The following is a 20,753-nucleotide window of genomic DNA, read 5'->3' on the forward strand; positions in this document are numbered from 1 at the left end:
TTTACCCCCAAAATAACCCCAAGGCTCTCTGTACCCCGTGTGGCTGAGCGTGCGCCCGTGGCTACGATGGGAAGGGGTGCGCCAAACCCGCCGGTACCCGCAGCATCCCAGCATCATCCATTTTCCTTGGAGCTGCCAAACCCACAGCCAGGGATGCGGGTTGTCACGGCAACCGGGGATGCAAACGCCGCTGCCGTGGGCTGAGCACCACCGAAAACATCTGTCCGCACCGGGGCGTCACGGGGCGGGCGCGGAGAGGAGCCAACGCTGCTGGGAAGGAGCGAAGGGAGGTCAAGGACAAGTTAAAATTGGAAAGAAAGCTGAACATGCCGTTTCGTAGCCCTCGCTTGCTCACATCTGCCAGTTTTTGGTTTTTCTTTCCCCGCCCTCCCCATCGACGGCGGGGCGGTGGGAGCATCTCCTCCAGCTGGCAGGGGCAAAGGGGGCCGCGGCAGCCAAAATCGCTGGGAACGGCCTCCAGCACGTGGGGGCTCTTCCCAGTGACCTGGCCAACGCAGGTCCCCTTTGCACCCACCACCATATTTTACATCCACTTGCCACCGTGTTTCTCTCCCCCTTCCCCCCCGGCCCCCAGATTTGCAGCGTGCTGTGCATTTTTTGTGCTGAAATTCGGAGCTCCGTGCTGGAAGCTGCCAAGCGTGAGTCTGGATTGTGTAATGAGCTTCATCTATTATTATTCCCCCCTCTCCACTCCAACCCCCCCCCAAGATTTTTTTTTTTTTTTTTTTTTTTTTTTTTTTTCCAAAAAGCAGCGCCTGAGAGCCTGGAAAGCCCTGGGAGCTCTGACCCTGGCTTAGCTTTTCGGGGTGTGGGTGGGCTCGTGCCCCGCACGGAGGCTTTCAGACACCCCCTTCATGCCCCAGTGGCTCTCCATCCCCTGCGCCAGGGTCCCAGCTTGAAGCGAGGGTGCCCTCATGTTTCCAAATGTCTCCATTAAAAATATAAAAATACTTTTTTTAAAAAAAAATATTATTTCATTTTGTATTTTTCTCTAGGCAGCCCCAACAGAGGCAGAGTTTAAGGAATAGGGAAGGAGGAGCAGCATGGCCAGGGATGCCCTCAGGTCAGTTTCCAGCCCTCGATGCCCCCAGCTCTGGCCCAGGGGAGCTGATGGGGGCACTGGATGTGGCCAAGCATGGTGCTGGGGTTGGGCAGCACTCAGGCCTGGTCCTGGGTGCTGATGCAGGGTCACCGAGGCTGCACGTGCTTTTGCTGTGTGCACTTCACCTCCCGAAGTGCAGCCCGCTCTCCTCAATACCTGGCTGTGCCCTCTGTCCCCACGTGTCCCTCTCCTGCCCTGCTTGGTCCCAGTTTTGGGTGCTGCCAGCACGAAGCCAGCAGAAGGAAGTGGCTGGGCACTGCAGAAGCTGCAGAGCCACCCGAGGTCCCCACAACCCCTGGGCTGCACCTTACCCACAAAGCACCATTTCGGCTGATTTATTCTTGTAAATCTTTTGCTAACCCTCGCAGTAAGATATTAGCCACAGGAGAGGAGACAAAAGTCCTCCCCTGGCATGGGGACACCCCAGCACCTGCAGAGCACCACGGCCCCATGAACTCGGCATCTTTCTGCAGGTGACTGCCTTCCCCGGGCAGGTAGGCCCCACACCATCACCATTTAATTTACGGACAGGGCACACCGCTTCCCTGCAGTCAGCACCTTGCAGACGGGGTATTGATAACAGATCACGGCGTTATCATGGGGGGAAACGTCACTGCAAATAGGGGAGGATGGCACCGGGGCCTGCCGGCCAGCTGGCACCGCCTGTGCCACGTCTCAATGCCAGCCCCCGGCCATTAAACCCCTGCTGTAAAGCAATTTAGCGAGCGTTAAACCCGGGGAGGGAGCAGCTGGGGGCGAGGTGTGCACGGCAGTGACGTGAGCTGGGTGCAGCAGGAGATGAGGTTTCGGAGCTGGTTTGCAAATGTTGGGGTTTCACGGGCAGGTGATGCCCAGCGCCGGCACCGCCACGGGGTCTGCGCCACGGCTCCAGGAGGGACTAAACTGGGAGATTATCCCCCAGTTTAACTGCCCGTTATCCCCCGATGGAAACTATTTTAGCTAAATCCATGCTCTAACCATTTTATTGACTCCAAGTACCAGAGGAAGGTTAGAAGTGACTCTTTTACAAGTCATTTTGCTGTTAAATTTAGCTGTCCTATTTTCATTATCCCCATGGCCTTGGCAAGGGTGAGCAGCCTTCCCTAAAAGGCCTCGTTTCATACAGTAAGTTATTTGCTGCTCTCCTGACAGATATCTAAGCTTATAAGGTTTGTCTGCTCCGCTCAATAGCAGGATCAGCCTTCAATCTGACACGATTAGCATCAGCATTTGCTTTTGGCCGCCCATCTGACAGCTTCCCGCGTAGCCCCGCGGTGGGGAGCTGGGATGGGGCCGTGCCACTGGAAACGTGGGAGTGCAGGAATTGGAGACCCGAGCTCCTTGGGGTGCCCAGAGGCCGCAGATAAATGGCTGGCCTGCCTCCCCACCACACTCCCCATGCCCAGCACTGCAAGCAATTTGTTCTGCTGCTTTCACACTGGTCGGGGCTGTGCCGACGGGGCGAAGCTGAGCCAAGGGCCCTGGGCTGTGACAGATGGTGTCAGCAGACGTGGTCTGGATTTTGGGGAGAGCATCCCCCGTTCTGCCCAGCCGGTCCCAGTGCTCCCCACCAGTGCCCCGTCCCCAGGGGTCCCGCACCCACAAGCTCTGTGCTTTGCCCAGCGCTGAGCCCAAACCCCACTGTGGCGATGTCAGGCCCCGAATTTCAGCCTGGCACACTCAGCTCCAGCCCTGTTCTGTGCTGGCCACGTACCACGGTGCTGCAGCATCCATCCCTCGCTGTAGGGTGTGCCCGCCAGCCCTGCTCCCAGGGGCCTTTCAGGAAATGCTGGAAATGCTGAAAATGCTTCGAAATGTGCCCAGATCAGCCCCTGGGCGAGCGCTGGGAAGCAGCCAAGCCCCAGCAGGGCGACCTCGTTGTGGGAGGGGGCCAAGCCAGGGGTCTGGCTGCCCCATGGGCTTGGCTCCCCACTGCTGGGGTTCAGTGCCCCCACCTGGGGGTCCGGGTGGGCTCTGGGGGGGATGGAGCAGGACATGGGTTAGGGACAAGGATGGGAGACGCGCAACCCCAAACATCAAGGGGGCAGAAAGGTGATGCCCTGATCACACTGCCTAAAATCCTCCCCTGGACCCTTCTGTCCTCGCCCAGACCCCCTCTGCTCCCTGCTCCCTCCCTGTCCCCAGGGAGGGCCCCTGCACCCTCCCGCACCCGTCCCACCCCCGCTCCATGTAGGGCACCGCTGCACCCAGCCCAGCGCTTATAGGAACAGGAAACCCCGTCCCCACGCAGAGGAGGAAGCCCGACAGCCCGGCCGAGCACGGAGCAGCTCCGATAGCATTTTTATTATTATTTATATTTATTTATTTTATCTCTCTGCAAACAGAGGAGCGACGGCAGGCACGGCCCAACCCGCGCCGCGGCGAGCAGCGGGGCCGGTGGCGGCACAGCCCCAGCGCAGCCATGGGGCAGAAATGCATGGAGAAGGTGTCCTCCTTCCTCTTCGAGTATGACACCCCTCGGATGGTGCTGGTGAGGAACAAGAAGGTGGGACTGACCTTCCGGCTGATCCAGCTCATCGTCCTGGCGTACATCATCGGGTAAGGCTCGCCGGGGCACGCTTTCCCAAATTAGCGCTTGGCCACCACGTTAGAAAGGAACGGGGAGGAAGGGGCTCTCAACACAAGGGGGTTTTGCTGATGGTATCGCATCCCCTGTCTGTGGGAACCCCATCCTGTGTCTGGCTGTGGGGCTAAGCCCTGTGTCTTCCCCATCCTGGCTGCTCGGAGGCACGAGCCCTGCCCAGCCCCAGCGCTCGCTGAGCCGCCTCCAGCTGCTGCTCCAGCTGCTGGCCAGCAGCCTGAGAATCTGTTGTTATTTTTATTTTTCTTTATATGAAATAAGAGGCAGCTGGGGCCAGCGCGGTGATTTGTGAGACCCAGGCGGCTGCAGACAGGGCCATAAATTTCCCTGTCCCCTCCCCGGCTGCCGTGGGGCCGGGACGCGGCCGCGCTCCAAAGCCCTGTTTTGCTTTGCTTGTACAAGGCAGCCCCAAGAGCAGCTCAAAAAAAGGGCAGCAAGCTGGGCAGGAGGGCTGGAGCTGCACGAGGACATGTGTCCTCAGGTGCCCTGGGGCTCACAGGGCTGCTCAGAGCTGACTTTAGCCCTTGGGATCCTTCTTGTAGCAGGAGAAGGCACTGGGGATGTGGTAGTGAGAGGTGGTGGGGCACAGGGTGCCGCGTTATGGGGCTGGGAATGATGCAGAAATCGTCACTGTGCCCAATGGGCTGGAGAGCAGCACCTACACCTGGTGGCCAGGAAGGACCCATGGTAGGAGGTTTGCACGGAGAAGGGGTGCCCGGCTGCTGTGGGTAGAGCAGAGCAAGAACTGGGGGGAAAAAATGGGTATTTGGGGAGCACAGGGTGGCTGGCACAGCACAGCGAAGAGGTGGTCGCACCTGGGGCTCCGAGCGAGCTCCTGGCAGCTGTGGGGGCAATCCCAGCTTCACCCCATCTCCCCTAGAAGGGGGGACAGCATCCCAGGGGCTGCACCATGGCACTGGGACCCCACATCGCCCCTGCCCTGCTCGCCAGGGTGCCCTCAGCCCAAACCACTCCTGCAAAGGGGGAACAGGCAGGGGCAGTTGCTTGCAGCAGGATTTCCGAAGGAACCATGGCTTAAGTAACCCAGCTAAAACGGGCCGGGCAGCAAGGAGAGATCAGCAGAAAAACCTGGAGGGGTGATGAGCAGGGGCAGAGGAGGAGGTGTTGCCGTAACTCTGATATTTCTGCTGCCTTGGTGGGGTCAGGATGTCCTGCTGGACCCCGGCTGCTTGCATGTCACTGCTGCCTACCCCGAGCCGTACTCTTTGAGATTAGCTCTTCCTCGAAAGCAAGCTCAGCAGGCAGATATTGATTTATTTGCAGTTATCTCAGCTCCTTGCCCCTGGCAGGAGGCACAGGATGCATGACCGTGTGGCCGCAGCGGGGACATGAGCGCGGAGGAAGGAGCGGCCCCTCGCTGCAGACAGCGCCGCGATAAGGCGCTATCGCTGCCAGCCGGGCAAGCTGCGCCTTGTGGCTTTGGCTTCCTGAAATGTTTGCATGCAAAGAGGCTGAGACGATGGCAGGATGGGGCAGGAGGCTGGGTGACACCGCCGGGGGATTTCTGTCCCCTTGGAGGGGCTCGAGGAGGTGCTGGCAGCACAGGGAGATGCTGCCCTGCTGCCGGGGCTCGGCGGCTGGGATGGGGCCGCACCCTGCCCTCCCAGTATAACCCAGTACAGGTTTAAGGTGAAAAAGGCGAGTTCATCAGCAGTGCCCCAGTTTCTGCCCTCAGCCCAGGGTGCTATTCCCTTGGCTCGGGACACCCATGGGGCTGCAGACCCCAAAGCACCGTCCCCGAAAGGTCCGGCAGCCGCAGGGCAGAGCTCCAGGCAGGGACAAAAAGCAGAGAGCTCCTTTTTTAGTGCTGGGAGCACTACCCGACATGGTCACTCACCCGTGTTTATAGGCTCCCCAAGTCAGACTTCATCCAGCGACAGCTTCTTTATGCCCTGGGTTAAAAAGTGCCAGGAGCTGGCCCCAGCGAGCCGGATGATGCGGCACGAGGGATGATGCCCGCGGCCCCTGGCACCGCAGCTCCCTGGGCGGGATGGGGAATGGTGGCCCTGGGTGGGGAATGGTGGCCCTGGAGGGGCCCTGGGCTCACCCATCTCCCAACCCCGGAGGCAGCAATTTGGGGAGAATATTAGTGCAGGGGATCAGAAGGGACTAGGTGGGCTGCTGAGTCCAGCAAGGCTTCAATCCTAAATGCCCTCCAGACACAGCTCTACCTGTCTTCACCTGCCCTCAGCCACAAAATGCATCCCAAACCCCCAAATAATTGAGCCTGCAGTGAGGGAAGGTCCTGCAGCTCCCATACACCATGAGCATGGGTGGGAGAGTTCAGCAACACATCCCCAGGCCCTCTAGCAAGGGGAAATTTGGGAGGTAATTGCAGATGCCTTGGAGCACAGGGCAGTCCTCGCTGCATCTGCCCTGTCCCAACCCGTCCTGTCCTGTCCCCAGTGTGCTCACCCCTCGCCTTCCTCCCCCAGGTGGGTTTTTCTCTACGAGAAGGGCTACCAGTCGCAGGACAGCATCGTCAGCTCCGTGTCGGTGAAGCTCAAAGGCCTGACGATGACCAACGAGAGCGTCCTGGGCCCGCACGTCTGGGACGTGGTGGATTACGTTTTCCCACCGCAGGTAAGGAGGCAGGAGGGGCTGGGGGGGCTGCTCCCACCCCGACCCCATACAGCAGGGCCCGGTGGGGTCCTCGGTGCCAGCTTTCCATGGGGCCAGCCACGGCACAGCTTCTCCCTGGTGGAGAGCAGGGGGCTCCTGCCACAAACCTTTCCCCATGTCATCCCTGGGGAGTGCCCAATGCTTGGGACCCCCCCTGGTTGGTGGGGCACATTTGATGCTGCCCCCACAAGGCTGAGGGCTCATTCAGTGCCTTCAGATGAGGGCAGCAAGAGGGGACTGGTGACACCACGGCTCCCAAGGTCACCACCAGCTTCCCAAGGTGGGACCCAAGGACACAAATTCAGGGTAGAAAAGAGCCACCCACCCAGCCATGCCCTGGTAGCTTCAGTGTCCCATGGGAAGAGGCTCCTCTGCTCCCCAAAAACACCGTGCTGGCTGTCAGCTCCTTGGCTGTGTCTCCACAGGGGGACAACTCTTTCGTGGTGATGACCAACTTCATTATCACCCCTGGACAGAAACAAGGAACCTGCCCAGAGGTAAGCGCCCTGGCTCCCTTCAGCGGTCACCACGTCGGTAACTCGGGGGGCTGAGGTGGTGGCACCGATGGAGCAATTCTCCTGAGAGCGAGAAGTTTAGTAAAAGCGGGAGCCTTAAAGCTTAAAAAAGAAACCCCTCACCCTTTTCCCTGCCGAATTTGGATGCCCATGGCTGGAAGCGGTGTATGGAGGAGGCTGTTGCCCCATGGGGGGACGGACAGAAGCCCTGGGGGGTGCTGGTGGGACACAGCACTGAGCGGCTTTCCCCAAACAGCTGCCGGATGCCGGGCGTTGCACGAGGGACAGCAACTGCAGCAAGGGGACCTACAGCCGCGAGGGACAAGGTACGGTAGCAAAAGAGGGTCCTACCTGGGCTGGCCCTGCTCTCCTCTTCCAAATGATGTCTGAGCTGAAAAAAAACGCACCTTGATTACCCTTTAATCAGGAAGGAAATTAAACACTTCCCCCAGACTCACAGCTTTCTAACAGCTGATTGGCCACAGTTAATTGCCTTTCTAATAAAGGGGCACTGTTTGGTGCTTCGGATGGCCATGGCAGGGCTGGAACCCCAGCCAGGTCCCCCAAATCCCGGTGTTGAGCTGGGTTTTCCCAGGACCCAGGGATGCGAGCAGCTCTCTCTGCCCCGCAGGGCTCAGGACGGGCAGGTGTGTGAATTTCAACAGCTCGGTGAAGACCTGCGAGATCTTTGGCTGGTGCCCTGTTGAAGTTGACTACCACGTTCCCAAGTAAGCAGAGATGCTGTCACCCCATTTTACACCTGGCTGGGACCAGAAGCAGTCGGTGTAGGGCAGAGCAAGCCTGGACTCTGCAGGTTGCTGCCAGGACAACCCGGGTTGGTGCAGACCCTGTGGCTTTAGATGCTGCCTGGTGTCCCCAGGGGGTTGTGTCCCTCCCGGCCTGGTTTGCTCCTGGTGGCTCTCCCCTTCTCTGCTGGGTTCTCCACGCGTGTCCCAGCCGCCCTCAGAGCAGTCGTTCTCTGCCCACGAGCTGTTCTCCATCTCCAGCCTCCATGGACCACTGTGAATCACCTCTTGGCATATGCCAAGTCCTTTCCTCCTTGCCATGGACACGTGCCACCGCTTGTTTTTCAGCCCTGCCCTCCTGTCAGAAGCGGAGAAGTTCACCTTGTTCATCAAGAACAGCATCACCTTCCCCAGGTTCAAGGTGTCCAGGTACGGGGAGGGCTGGGGGGAGGACTTCTGCTTGGCCATGGCCTGGAGGGGAAATCGGGGGCAGAGCTGGGTGCACGACGTGGGGCTGTCATCCCTCACCAGTGAGCCCAGCTGCTGCCCCCTCCACCACCAGCTGAGTGTGCATCTAAGACTTATGACACCACCATAGCTGATTTGGGGCAAATTAGGAGCAGCTATTTGTGCTGAGCACGGTGGATTCCTCACTAAGCCAGTCACATCCCTGCTCTGCAGCCAAGGTTAAAAGCCCCAGCACGTGTGGGGCTGCCCCACAAGGGGTGGTGGGACCCTCACCGGCAGCGGGGCGAGGTGGTGGCGGGGGCTGCAGGGGGGACATGGCAGGGGACAGCAGGGCCTGGGAGGAGAGGGTGGCCGGAGCCAGCTGGGGTCAGGGGAGACTTCCTGCCTTTGATCGCTGCTGCTAATGAACTGCCGAGCAGAAGGGCTGGGATGGGACTGACCAGGGCACGGGGTTTGCAAAACCATCCAGGGCAGGGAGGCTTCGGGGAAAGGCTATTTTTAGGAGAAAGGGCAGAGCCGGGTGGCAAGCCGGACGTCATCTTTCCCTTTTCACCCTTTTCACCCTTTTCACCCTTTTCACCCTTTTCACCCTTTTCACCCTTTTCACCCTTTTCACCCTTTCTGGGGGAGATGGCAAAAAAAAAAAAAAAAAAAAAAAAAGGCTGAGTGTGGGTGCTGTGGGATGCACTGTTGGTGATTTGTCCTGGATGGAAACTGTGCTGAGAGCATTGCTCGTGGGGGGAGGCAGCTGGGAGGGGTGGTGGAGGCCGTGGGAGGGCTGGGGGACGAAGCAGGGGCTGCAAAAAGAAGTGAGGGTGGTGGGTATGTGCTGAAACATGGGGAGGGGCTGCAGGCAGAGCAGTGAACCCAAAGCTGACGTGGAGACACTTGTGGGAGAGCAAACAGCAGGGAGGCAGCCACACGGGGAGCTTCAGGAGGAACAGGGTGGGGTGGGGGAAGCAGGAGGAGAGGGTCTGTGCTCCGTGTGGGATGGAGGACGAGGCCTTGTGCAGCCTGACCCAGCTCTGACGTGTCCCAGCTTTGGGCAAGGCGTTGGAGCGGGGTCACACACACAGCTCCTTCCCCACCCAAACTGTTTGGCTCTTCAGGGCCTTTCCCGCTCTGCTTTCATGTGCAGGCGCAACTTGGTGGAGAGCGTCACCAAGGATTACCTGAAGAAGTGCACGTACCACAAAGTCACCGACTCCCTGTGCCCCGTGTTTGGCCTAGGCTACGTGGTGAAGGAATCGGGCCAGAATTTCACTGTCCTGGCTGTTAAGGTACTGGATGTTCAGCGACGTGCCTTGGGACACAGGGAGGGGGGCATGGGGCCGGCTGAGCTGGCACCGCTGCGAGGGGTGGGATTTCCCAGAGCCTTGCATGGCAGTGGCAGAATTAAATCTCTTAAAGATGATGAATCTCCTCAGATGTGGCCTTTTCTGGTGTAATGATTGAAAGGGTTTAGTGATTGATGTGTTAAGCCACGGGGCAGGCAAAACTCATGGGCAAAATCAGGCAAGGAAGGGCCACAGAGATCATCGCTGCTCAGGACCGACCATGCCCCGGGTGTAGCATGGTGCTCAGGAGCAAGAGGGCATGAACTTCGTCATACATCCAGCATTTAGGGCCAAAAGAAGAGTCTCAGCATAGGGCATGCAGCCTACCGGGGAGCCGGGACACCCTGTAGCACCCAGGGGGGCCACCTACGAGGAGGGCCGGGGTGTCTCTGTGTCACCCGGTGCTGCTGTCCCCGCTGCAGGGCGGAGTGGTGGGCATCACCATCGACTGGAACTGCGACCTGGACTGGCCTGTCCGGCACTGCAAGCCCGTTTACCAGTTCCATGGCCTCTACAATGACGACAGTAACGTCTCACCAGGCTTCAACTTCAGGTGAGGGCACCCCGCTGCCTCCCCAGGCAAGGTCTGAAGGTGAGGGTTTGGGGGATGTCACAGCACTCGGCAGGCAGCAGTAAATCCAGGACTGCTCTCCAATGTAGGTGCTGGCTTTGCAGTGCCAGACAGCAGTGCTTGATGGAATGGGATAGGGAAGCAATAATCCAGTCCCTCAGGGTGTTAGGAGAGGGTCAGGAGCATCCTCAGACCCCATCCTGCTCCACATCCGACCAAGGTCCCTGTGCTGTGGGGTGGCAGACCCCCATTAACAAGCCATTAATGCTCCCTGTCTCATGGCACAGGTACGCCAAATACTACAAGGAAGATGGGACAGACAAGAGGACCCTGTACAAGGTGTTTGGGATCCGGTTCGACATCCTGGTGAACGGCAAGGTAAGGGCAGCTGGACACGGGTGTCAGCAGCACCGTAATGCAGCTCCAGGTCTCATGGGGCCATTGTATGGACCACATCTATCAGCTGCAGTTCAGCCTCTGGTTTTGTCCCAGAACAAACCCACTTTGGGAGTTTGGAAGGACTATGGAAGGCTGAAACCTTTCACTGACATTTCCAGAACACTTGTGTTTATATTTATTTTTTTATTTTTTTATTTTCCCCTCTCTTTCTTCCCACTGGGAAAGAAGGCTTTCCTTGTGGTACTCCCACTGGCAATATTTAAAGAGTATGCATTCTTTCTTTTAGTTAAAAATACAGGAAGCAAAATAATTTCAACAAACCCAAACCAACCATATTTTTCTGTTTGACGAATGAGTTTAAAACCAGCTCTTAACCAGCTCCTGTTTCTCTGAGTTGTGGGAAATTTCGTGGCTGGAGCTGCTGCCAGGCTCCTCAGCTGAGCCCTACCTGTGGCTATCGCAGCCTTCTCCTGCCGCGAGCTCGTTGCAGCATCTCACCACTTCCCTCTGATTTTTTGCAGGCAGGCAAATTTGACATCATCCCCACCATGACCACGATCGGCTCTGGAATTGGTATTTTTGGAGTGGTAAGTTTGGTTTCAGCTCCTATTTTGTGTCTGATTAGTGCCCTGGTGATGAGCAGGAGCGAGAAGGAGATGCCCAGTGCCCCGTTAACGTGGGGAGCAGGGACCCGTGGCCATGGGCTGGAGGGATCCAATGTCCTGCTGGGCAGCCCTCCTGACAGCCACGTTAGATGCATTGCTAAGGGGGTCTGAGAGGTGGTGAGCAGCAAGGCATAGCCCCGAGATCCTGTTTTGTTATGATCCTTAAAGACTTTGGCACAACTCAAAGGGTGCGTGCGCTGCGTGTAACCAAAGGGGAAGCATTTAATTTCTGTTGAAATTGCCCGGTGTCAGTCCCAGCAAGCTTCTTTTCTGCCCTAAATGGACTTTTGGAGGACTCATGCTCTTCAGCAGCTCCACGCAGTGGGCTGAAGCAGAAGTGACCCCAGTTTGTGGGACAAACCTGGACAAACTGGGAGCACAAGAGGGCACAGGCGAGCTGGGAGGGCAGCCCCAACCCTGCCTGTGCTTTGGTTCAAGGCCTCTGTGCTCTGCGACCTGCTCCTGCTGCATTTCCTCCAAGGCCGGGACTACTACAAGCAGAAGAAATTCAAGTACGCGGAACAGGAGCCTGTGAGTACCAGCACATCCCTCCCTGCCGGAGGCTCTCGGTGGGTGATGGTGGGTGCGTGCCTGGAGCCCCTGGGGATGTCCGAGGCTGGGAGCTGTGAGTCTTCCCTCCAAAATTACTTTCTGTGTGACTCACTCACTTTCTGAGACCATCCCCGTGACCACAGGATGTTTCCTGTCCTTCCATAGGATATGAAAGCAGGTTCCCTCAAATTCAACTGAGAATAAGCTCGCATGCTGGGGGTTAGGAGCTGGTGCTTCCCGGCTGCTTGTTCCCCTGGTGTTAGCAGGGGGCAGGTCTGTAAAAGAATTATTGTTTTCTCTTCTTTAACCCCCAGTCAAAGTCGCATAAGAAAGGGAAGGAGCTGGACAACACGCAGTGAAAGGTGAGCGGGGTTTCCCCAGCCCAGCTGGTGTATGGTTATGGGTCTCAGGGGGTTCCTAAGGCCCTAGAAGGGCGCAGGGTGGGAAACAGCAGTGGGCTGTAATGTCTGATGTGGCATCTATGCTTCCCGGGGCAGGCAGGATGGGGATGTGGGACGGACATGGGGTTTTAGGGTTTTAGGCAGCAGCATCTCTCCAGGAGGCAAGTTGCGGGCAGGACACCTGAAGCCACCACGCACCTCTTTCTCTCCAGCATCCACGCTGACCGACAAACCTGCACCTTCCTCCTCCTCCTCCTCCTCTTCCTCTCCCAAAACACAGCCGTCATCCCCAGCCCCAGCCCCAAGGCCAGCAGGAGCAGCATCCAACGCCAGCTCACGTGAACGCAGCACCCTGCAGCCAGGGCAGGATCTGGCCGGCCCAGTGCCCTGCATCTGGCAAGGCTTGCTGTGATGCCGGGGTGGGTGACACCTGCATGGGGCACAGGGGCCCTACACTTGCTACAGCACCCACAGGACCTCCATCAGCCCTGCCTGGGGTGCCGGGGCCGTGCTGGGGTATCCTGCACCCCGTGCTCTTACAGGAGAGCATTGCTGCCTTCCCTTCCCCAGCAGTGCCCCTGAGTGGCTCTGGATTGAGGAGAGGGGAGTGGAAGGAGAGCTGGCAAGAACCATGCCCCAGTCCCCCAGCATGGGAAAGAAAGGGTTATTTTGTGAGAATGTATTTTATTAGAAAAAATAAACCTTTAGTTTTTCTACTACATCTTTTTGCAGCGCCCATGCTTGCCCTGGGCAGGATGTGGGGTACGCGGTGGTTTTCAGCACTGGGGAGTCTGTGCACGCAGGACAGCCCTGCGAAGCGGGCTAGAGCACCGAGCCTCTGTGAAGGAGCTGGCGGAGGCTCCCCCGGGCTCTGCCCTCCCGTGCGGGGCCCCTGGGCCTCTGGCCACAAGCACGGCTTCTTATCAGCATCGTCACTTGGGTTTCCGTCTCAGACAGGCCGGCTGGCGGGGAGCCACGAGGAGCTGCTGCCCTGCGCCAGCTCTGCCTGCTGCTGCCCACGCCAGCAGGGCGAGCAGCGCTGCCCCGCTCAGCTCCTTGCCCCCAGCTACCAAAGCACCCCGAGGAACCCCTGCCCCTCTGGGCTCTTTGCCCCCAGCTGCAAAACGGCCCCAAACAGCCCCTGTCCCACGCTGCTGGCTCAGCCCGGAGCTCTCGGGGTGCACCAGCTCAGACCTGCTGCGTTCTCTCTTTGAGGGTCTGTCCGCTTTTTTGGAGAAGCTGACATTTCGAAACTTTGCAAAAGCTGAAATTTTATCTCGGTCACTTCAGAACAGGATTGCAGCTGCCTTGGGGAAGTCAGCAGAGGGCCGTGGGGATGCTGCACCCGCTGCAGGACAGGAGCGGGCACCAGCAGCACGCAGGGTGCACACAGTGCCCTGGGTCCTATGCGACATGGGCTGCAAGCAGCTGAAATTTGGCCATGAGGTCAGCAAAGTTAACATCAAGCTGTCCATCCCCCACGGGGAGATGATTTGCTCTCAGAAGGATGCCTCAACTTTCAAAAAAAATTATATTTTTAAGGTTATTTTTAAGGTTGGGTGTGTTGCTTTGTTTTTTTCACCCATTCTCCTGCTGGGAGCCGTCTGGTTGTGCGGTGGTGCAGCTCTCTCCAGCAAGCCGCAGCCAGCAGAGGGGACTGGCAGACCGCTTCTCACATCCACGAGGATCAGAGGCAGCGCAGCGACAGCGTTCAGGTTCACCTCTTGCACCTGCTTAAACGGGGTCGATCTGCAGGCAAAACTAAAAATAGCCAGGGCAGGGCTGTGGGTGGAGCAGGGCATTGGTTTTGGCTGCTTTATCTTTCAAGCTGCTTGTAATGCAAAGCCTCCGTTCTTTCCCAAGGAAGTATTAAAAGGCAGAATAGGAAATTAGGAGAAATGCTACTTGTAAACGATTCCCAGCAGTTGCTATTCAAAACCTCTGAGCTGGGATCCCTAAAAGTCCCAAAACTGCTTTAAACATCACGGGAGGGTTTCTTTTCCATGCCTGCTTTGTAAGATACACGATTTGGGGATCCTTGCCTTTGCCTTTCCCTCACCAAGCACCTCCAGCAGGACGAGAGGCTGTAATTCGAATTCTTTCACCAACACAAGCTCCTCGTCCAAGCCAGCGACCCCAGGGCCTGCGGCTTTCAGGTGGAGACCATGCAGAGCCTGGAGGGAATGCAGCAAATGTCTGCTGTGAATGGAAACCAGCCCCCTGTGTGGTGTGAAAAGGTCGGGAAAGCCCACGGCAACTGCTGGGGCCCTGCCTGGTGCAGGAGGGGCTGGAGCTGGCACTCAGGGGGGAGAGCGTGGAGGAAAGGCTGGCACGGTGCTCTGCTGAGCACTGCAGCTCCCAGCCCCTTCTCCTGTTGCCTTTCAGTTTGGTAAAACCCATGGCAAATAGCTGAATGCAGGATTGTAGGGAATAGTTAGAGGTCTGCAGATGTTAAGTGCTGAAAAATGGAAGTGATGAGAGGTTTCAGGTTGTCCCGTGAAAGCAGCTCCCTGTGGCGTGCTGGCAGCTCGGGGCATGGAGGTGTTTCAGTGCAGACCCCAGCAGGGGCAGGACCGTCCTCGCCCCTCGGTTCTGACCTGCTGGTGCTCTTATAAAAGTTCCCGTGCTTGGCACCCATTTGGCCATTTGAAGCTGTAAAAACATGCCCAGTGCCTCATGCAGATCTCTGACCTCTGAGCAGCGAGCACAACATCACAGAAACCCAACGGGACTTGGTCATCATGTGAAGACCCCTCAGTGCCTGCTGTGTTGCTTCCTACTTGTGCTGTGACAATTGAGCGTGTTTGCTTGTTTGATTTAAAACTCTATTTAATCGAGTTTGGGATTTTACAGCATCATTTACCTATTAGAAAAGTCCTAATAGAAAAGTAACCCTCAGCAAATTAAGCACTGCCTCCCCTGAGCCAGGAGTACAGTGCCGCTGCTCCCGTGTTACAGAAAGGGAAACCGAGACGCAAGCAAATAATTTCTGAATGTGAACAGAGACGTGGTGAGCAGCTTCTGCCTCCAAGCGGTTATTATTACTGGTGAAGGTTACCAGGTTGGACCTGCAACAAATTTATCTTTTCTTCCCCTTGGGCTTGGTTACTCTGACATAAATCAAGTGGCACAGCTATTCTGGAAGGGAAATTGCAGAAAAACTTATTCTGCAATAATTGTGCTGGTTAGTGATTCTGCAGAGATGAGGGACGGTATTGCAACCTCTGCAGAGCTGGCAACATTTAATCATGATGTTTGCGCACAATTCCCAGCACAATGAGGCCCTGATTTCCACCTGGTGCTTCTAGACACCGTAACGATGCAAATTAAAAATGATTAACACTAAAGAAAGAGGCGGCCCCTTCCTCCACAATCCCTGCTATCTCTAAGCGCGCTCATTCCTTCTCTGGCAGAGCGGGCTCCTGTTTATTTTTAACTCAGCCCTCCAGATAGGACATTCTTGAATTTTTCCCTAAAAAAAAACACACCTGCCTTTCTGGTTACACTAATTCCCATTCCCTCTTGATTTGGGAGAGTGTTTTCAGCTGGATAAATCCCCCGGCTGACACAAGCACAGGACCGGCAGCACTACCTGATGATTTTATTTCCCTCTGTCCCAACAACACACGTTCTCAGGCCAGATTATGCTGTGTGGGGAAAGGTCCCTCTCTGCCATCACCGCGTTGGAAATGTGCAGGGCAGCCTGCAGCCCCACTGCCAGCCACACTACAGTTATTACAGCCCATTTTCGCTGCTGCCAGCTCCGCTATACTAATTACGCCACGCTATTTTCTTTCGCTTTCTTTGGTGGAGCGCTCTCTCCTTCTCTTATCTATTCCTAATTGCTTTATTGCCTTCTTTTAGAAAGCGTAAAAGTCAAAAGTGGCCAAATGGATTCTGAATATAGCAACTGTGAAGTCGGCTGAGCAGCTCTTTAGCAGCGGTGCATCAGGATGGCCGCAGCTCGCAGAGCTCTGCTGCTGGCACCAGCACGGATCCTGCTCACTGCTGCGGCACCGAAAAGACATTTGGCCCAAGCTGTTCTTAAAAGAAATGCAATATTTTTTTCTACCTCAGCACACCTGTGAAATGTCTGGGGAAATGTAAAGTCTCCCTCTCGTGTCTGCAGCTCAAGGACAGGTTAACCACCCCTCCAGGCCCCGCACCCAGAAAGCACGTGGGAAATACTAAATGCCAACCGCGCACCCCCAGCCACTATTGAGCAGAAATATCAAAGTTTTATTTTAACCTTGTTACAGCCATCCTGGTGTAAGCATCAGATAAACATTATTTAGGACTCTTTGCACTGGTCATCGGTGCTTTGCAGTGCAATCACTTGTCTCTTATGGAAAGGAAACTGAGGCACGCGGGTTTTGTTTTCTGGGAGAATCAGCAGTCTGGGACTGAGCTTTGTTAACCAGGTTACTGCATCAGGTCAAGTGCTGGCAGTCTTTGCCAGAGGCAATAGTTTCAAGCCCCGATGTTGGTGCTAAAACTGTTTCAGACATCCCTGGTGATTTAAGCTGACTGATGTTAAAGGAGACAGGTCTTTAGGGGACAATCCTCAGCACTTCCCAAACATCATCATCCAGACATCTCGAAGCCAGAAGTGAAGCAGCCCAAATGACCTCTGAAACCCCCGAAAACACTTCTTGGCACTGCTTATGACAAGAAGAGCCGGAGGCTGAAAGTTTCATTGCTCAAGAAAAGCAGAGATCAGCCTTTGCCTGGGGCACAGGGGGTGCACTGTGTGGGGATTTCAGGCCCCAGGACTCAGCAGGGCCCTGGCCAGGTGCCTCGTGGAGCTTTGTCCCATCAGAGCGGGATGCCAGGGATGAAACCCAGCTGCGTGACTGAGTGTGCATGGGACCCTGCAAGGCCTTACGAGAGGTGGATGTCATCGCTGTATGAGCCTTTTTCATGCTTCTAGGTGATTTGGAACAAGAAAGTACCAGGATTTGGATGTGAAGCCGGTGAAGCTTTGTCGCCAGGCAGCCCCATGAGCTCTGCCTCTGCTCTTTGTGCAAGGACAGACCTGAGGCACTGAGGGACTGATAATGCTCTTCAGCGTGATCCTGAAACTGCTGCCTTCCTCAAAGGGCACAGCACCACACCTACCTGGACCCCAAAATGCTACAAGGATGCCTTTTTTCCTACCCTGACCCTGGGGCCCATCTGGCATCTCAGCAAGGCCCTGCAGGCTGCTGCACCCCCTTACAGCAGGTCTGTGCTGCCCTGCACGGCTCCTGTTGGACATGACCTTGAGCACCTTCTGCTCAAGACCACCACAGAAGCAGTCAGGGCTTCTGGTTTTACCCAAAATGAGGCTCCACTGCTTCATGCAGAGAGCAAACATGGCCTGGGAGGGCAGCACAAAATGGTGGCAGCCTTTTGTGCCAGGCTTTACTGTTGAAAGCAGGTCCTAGAATTGTCTTGCTTCCTTATTTCTGTCAGATGGGCCTTCTGCACGGAAAAGGAAAAGAAAATGTATTTCCAGATGCCAGTGATCTATCCAAGGGTGGAGAAACTGTCCCTACTGCTTTCCTTTGGTAACCATGCCCTCGATGCATCGTTTATATTTTTGGTTCTGTTTCTTTGTTGTGTTTGCTGTAGAAAGGAATTGTGTACCTGAAGTGCAAGACTGGACCCAGTAATATTTAAAGACATGAAACCACAGAAACACTGGCAGAACTATAAATAAAATACCTTGAAAGGGACAAACCCTCAAATTGCCACTAGTAAAAACTAGCAAAATCAAAAAGATATTTGATGGTCACTGTAAAATGTCAGCCCTACCACCTTCCTCTCATTCACATCACGCTGCTGTCCACAAGATCCCAAAGCCCTTCTCTGCCCCAGTGTTTCTGGCTCATGGGGGATCAGCTCCACTGGATTTTCTCCCTGATGATCCTTCCTAGGTTTCTAACTCAGGGATCATTTAGCTGAATGTATGAATTCTCTAATAATCAAGCTTGCAACCATGCATGCACTCACCTTCTAGCTTGCTGGATAAAGAGAAAACAGCCTGGTTTTGTTTGATTGTTTTTTCAAAATAAATAAGACGGCAGAGAAAGTTGTGGTCATATAATGGGATCCATTAAAATTGCCAACAAGCCAATTTAAAGATTAATAGTAGGCAAATAAGCTCTCCGAGGTTCCAAGGGAAAATCAAAACATTTCAGCTCAAAATATTTTGACTGCATATTGGCAGATCTGATAAATATTTTAGGTAGTAAAGTGAAAGGGCATTAACCCCAGACAAACATATTCATCCGTAGTTCTCTGCTCAGCTGCACGTGGTCTACCAGGGTGACAAAGCACATTTCTGCAGAAAATGCAAGACTTCGATGCATACAGTGAGTTGCTATAGGGTATGTCTGACTAAAAGACATGTATCCACAGAATGAGTAAGGGAAAAAGTTCATGGTCATTGCACAACTTGCAGAGAATTTTGGTGTTTTAGTGATTTTGTGCCTTAATTACATGATGGTACTTCTCTAAACACTATGAAGACAACCTGACCAAGGTCTTTTTGGAATGGGAAACAAGAAGTTTATAGTAAACCACAAGCTGTATTATTAACATGTTGAGTTATTTTGCAATATGAAACAGTTGTTAATAAGTTAATTTGTTTCCAAAGCAGAGGGTTATTTGAAACCCGCTGGAAGTAAGGGCAGGACTTTTCCATCCGCTTGTCACAGCAGGAAGGAGCAGCAGTGTGCCGCAGGTTGAGTCAGGGCAAGGATTTAATCCAACTCCTGCTCTCAGGCTGAAGCCAAGATCTCCTGGTGGGGACACTGGCTGTGAATGGGGTCACAGCAGAGCCCAGCCACGAGTCACTGGGCACAGTTTTGGTGTCACCAGTCCTGCAAGAATCGCACCTCGTGGCTGGCTGCAGGGGGAACCCCTCGACCCAGGCACCCAGGGCCAAGTAGGTAAGAGAGAGCTGTGCGGGGATGGAAATAGAGCCAAAACGTGAGTCATGAAATGACGGCATCTGCCTGCAGGGACTCCTCGAGTGGAATCTGTTGATGTGCAGCGAGTGTTTCTATCCGTTGCCATAAAACTTGAGAAAGCGCATACGTGGTCAGGGCTGGCTGCTAGCGCTCTGGAGCCTGGCTGAGGGGACATGTGGCCGTAGGGACACTGTGGGGTGAGGGGGGCAGCGTCCCTCTGGCAGCACCCTGGGGTGACAGCCCGCCCTTGTGAGCACCCAGCACGGGGAGCAGCCGCCCCGCTGCCCGTCCCCACTGCTGCCTGCAGGTTTGTGCCCGGTGCGCCCCGCCAATTAGCACACAGAGTCAGAATGCACACGAAGGCCGTTTAATTAACTAATTAATCACACAGCTCTGCCCCCTCACAGCCCGTCCCTCAGCCTGGAGCAAGAAGCACCCCCAGATCACGGGGACCATGCGCTCCCTGCCAGGCTTCCCCCACCCGGTGTCCTCACCCCCCACCCCAGGCGTGCTTCTGGTCGACCACCACACTTCAAAAAAATAAAAATAAAGGAGGAGGGACAAAAAAAAAAACGAGCGTTTTTGCCTCAAAACTCCCCCCACCCCGAGCCGCGCGGGGCGGGCGGCGGCCCCGCCTCGCCTCACCTCAGGGCGCCGCCAACGGCCGGCGGGAGGCGCGGCCGCCGCCAGCCAATGGGAGCGGGCGCGCGGGCGGCGCGGTGCCGGCGGGGGGCTGCGGGCGGCAGCTGCGGGCGGCGCCGGGCTGCGGCGGGCAGGTGAGCGCGCGCGTGCACGAGGCTGGGCGGGAAGGGCGGGCACGCGCCCGGCGCGGGCTCTCCCCTCTCCTGTCAGGCGGGGCTGAGGGGCCCCGCGGGAAGGGACGGGGCCGCTGTCGCCGTCGCTGTGGTCGCCGCTTCGGGCCGCCCCGGCAGCCTCCCCTCGGCCCCAGCCGCAGCCCCTCGGGGTTTTTTTTCCCTCCCCGGAGGCCGGGGAAAGGCGGGGAGCCGCGGGTCTCCTCAGCGGGGGGCTGTGGAGGGCGGCGGGGGGCTCTGAGGGGGGCTCCTGAGGTAAAGGAGGGTGGCACCGGGGTCTCGCAGCCGGGCTGTGGGGCGGCTTGTTGCCAGATCAGGCGAGCCCTTATCTGCTGTTATCTCTTCTGCCTGAAGAGCAGAGCCCGAGGCCTTTGCTGGGTCCCGGCGGTCATAGTTTTGGGACAAGCTGCATTCCCTGCCTTGTGGTGCTTCTGTTCGGAGCTGTCTCCGGCTGTTTCTTCTCTTTGCTTTTGGGATGTCTCCTTGACGAGCTGGTGTGCTTCGTGCTGGGCACAGGTACACACACACATCTTGCAGGACAGCTCCTGGCCCTGCAGAGCTGCTCCCCATGCTCTCCCAGCCCTTCTGGGACACCCCTCAGGGCAGCTGTGTCCTTCCCTGTCCCAGCATTGCCCCAGAGGACGGTGAGGCGCTCCCACTGCTTCACAGAACTCCTTTGTGCCTTACTTCTGCTGTGGGTTTCAGAGCCAGTGCCTTCCTAACTTAGGAGTTCATTAAGCCCTTAACGTCTTGGCCTGTCACAATGTTCTTGTGCTAACCAGCTTTCCAAAGCCCAATTTTACTTTGCTGGGAAGGGCGTAGGGGATTTCTCTTCCCCAGGGGCTCTTGTGGGAGAGCTACGTTGGGAATCTCAGCCTGCAGTGCAGGGCTTGGCTGGGGGCTTCCTCCTCCCGCAGAAGCTGTCTTTTTATTTTGTTCCTCTAGGCTAATAAAATATTATCA

At 56.2% G+C, this 20,753-nt stretch overlaps 2 protein-coding genes across 3 annotated transcripts in view; both read left to right on the forward strand.

Moving 5' to 3' along the window:
* Positions 1-3,545: 3,545 nt before the first annotated feature.
* P2RX1 (purinergic receptor P2X 1) lies at positions 3,546-11,980 on the forward strand. The gene is made up of 12 exons (XM_032201135.1): positions 3,546-3,682; positions 6,182-6,329; positions 6,794-6,865; positions 7,140-7,209; positions 7,515-7,611; positions 7,978-8,058; positions 9,236-9,377; positions 9,857-9,987; positions 10,293-10,383; positions 10,926-10,991; positions 11,508-11,600; positions 11,936-11,980. Exons 1-12 carry the CDS (start codon positions 3,546-3,548, stop codon positions 11,978-11,980), a joined length of 1,173 nt encoding a protein of 390 aa, XP_032057026.1.
* An 8,085-nt stretch (positions 11,981-20,065) lies between these two features.
* Positions 20,066-20,753, forward strand: part of CAMKK1 (calcium/calmodulin dependent protein kinase kinase 1) — an 85,866-nt gene continuing 85,178 nt past the window's right edge. For both annotated transcript variants that reach the window (XM_032200855.1, XM_032200856.1), the window contains exon 1: positions 20,066-20,306. The gene's annotated coding sequence lies outside the window, so the exon portion shown is untranslated. The remainder of the gene's footprint in view (positions 20,307-20,753) is intronic.

The sequence above is a fragment of the Aythya fuligula genome, chromosome 20 (genome assembly GCF_009819795.1).
Source record: "Aythya fuligula isolate bAytFul2 chromosome 20, bAytFul2.pri, whole genome shotgun sequence".
Lineage (NCBI taxonomy): Eukaryota > Metazoa > Chordata > Aves > Anseriformes > Anatidae > Aythya > Aythya fuligula.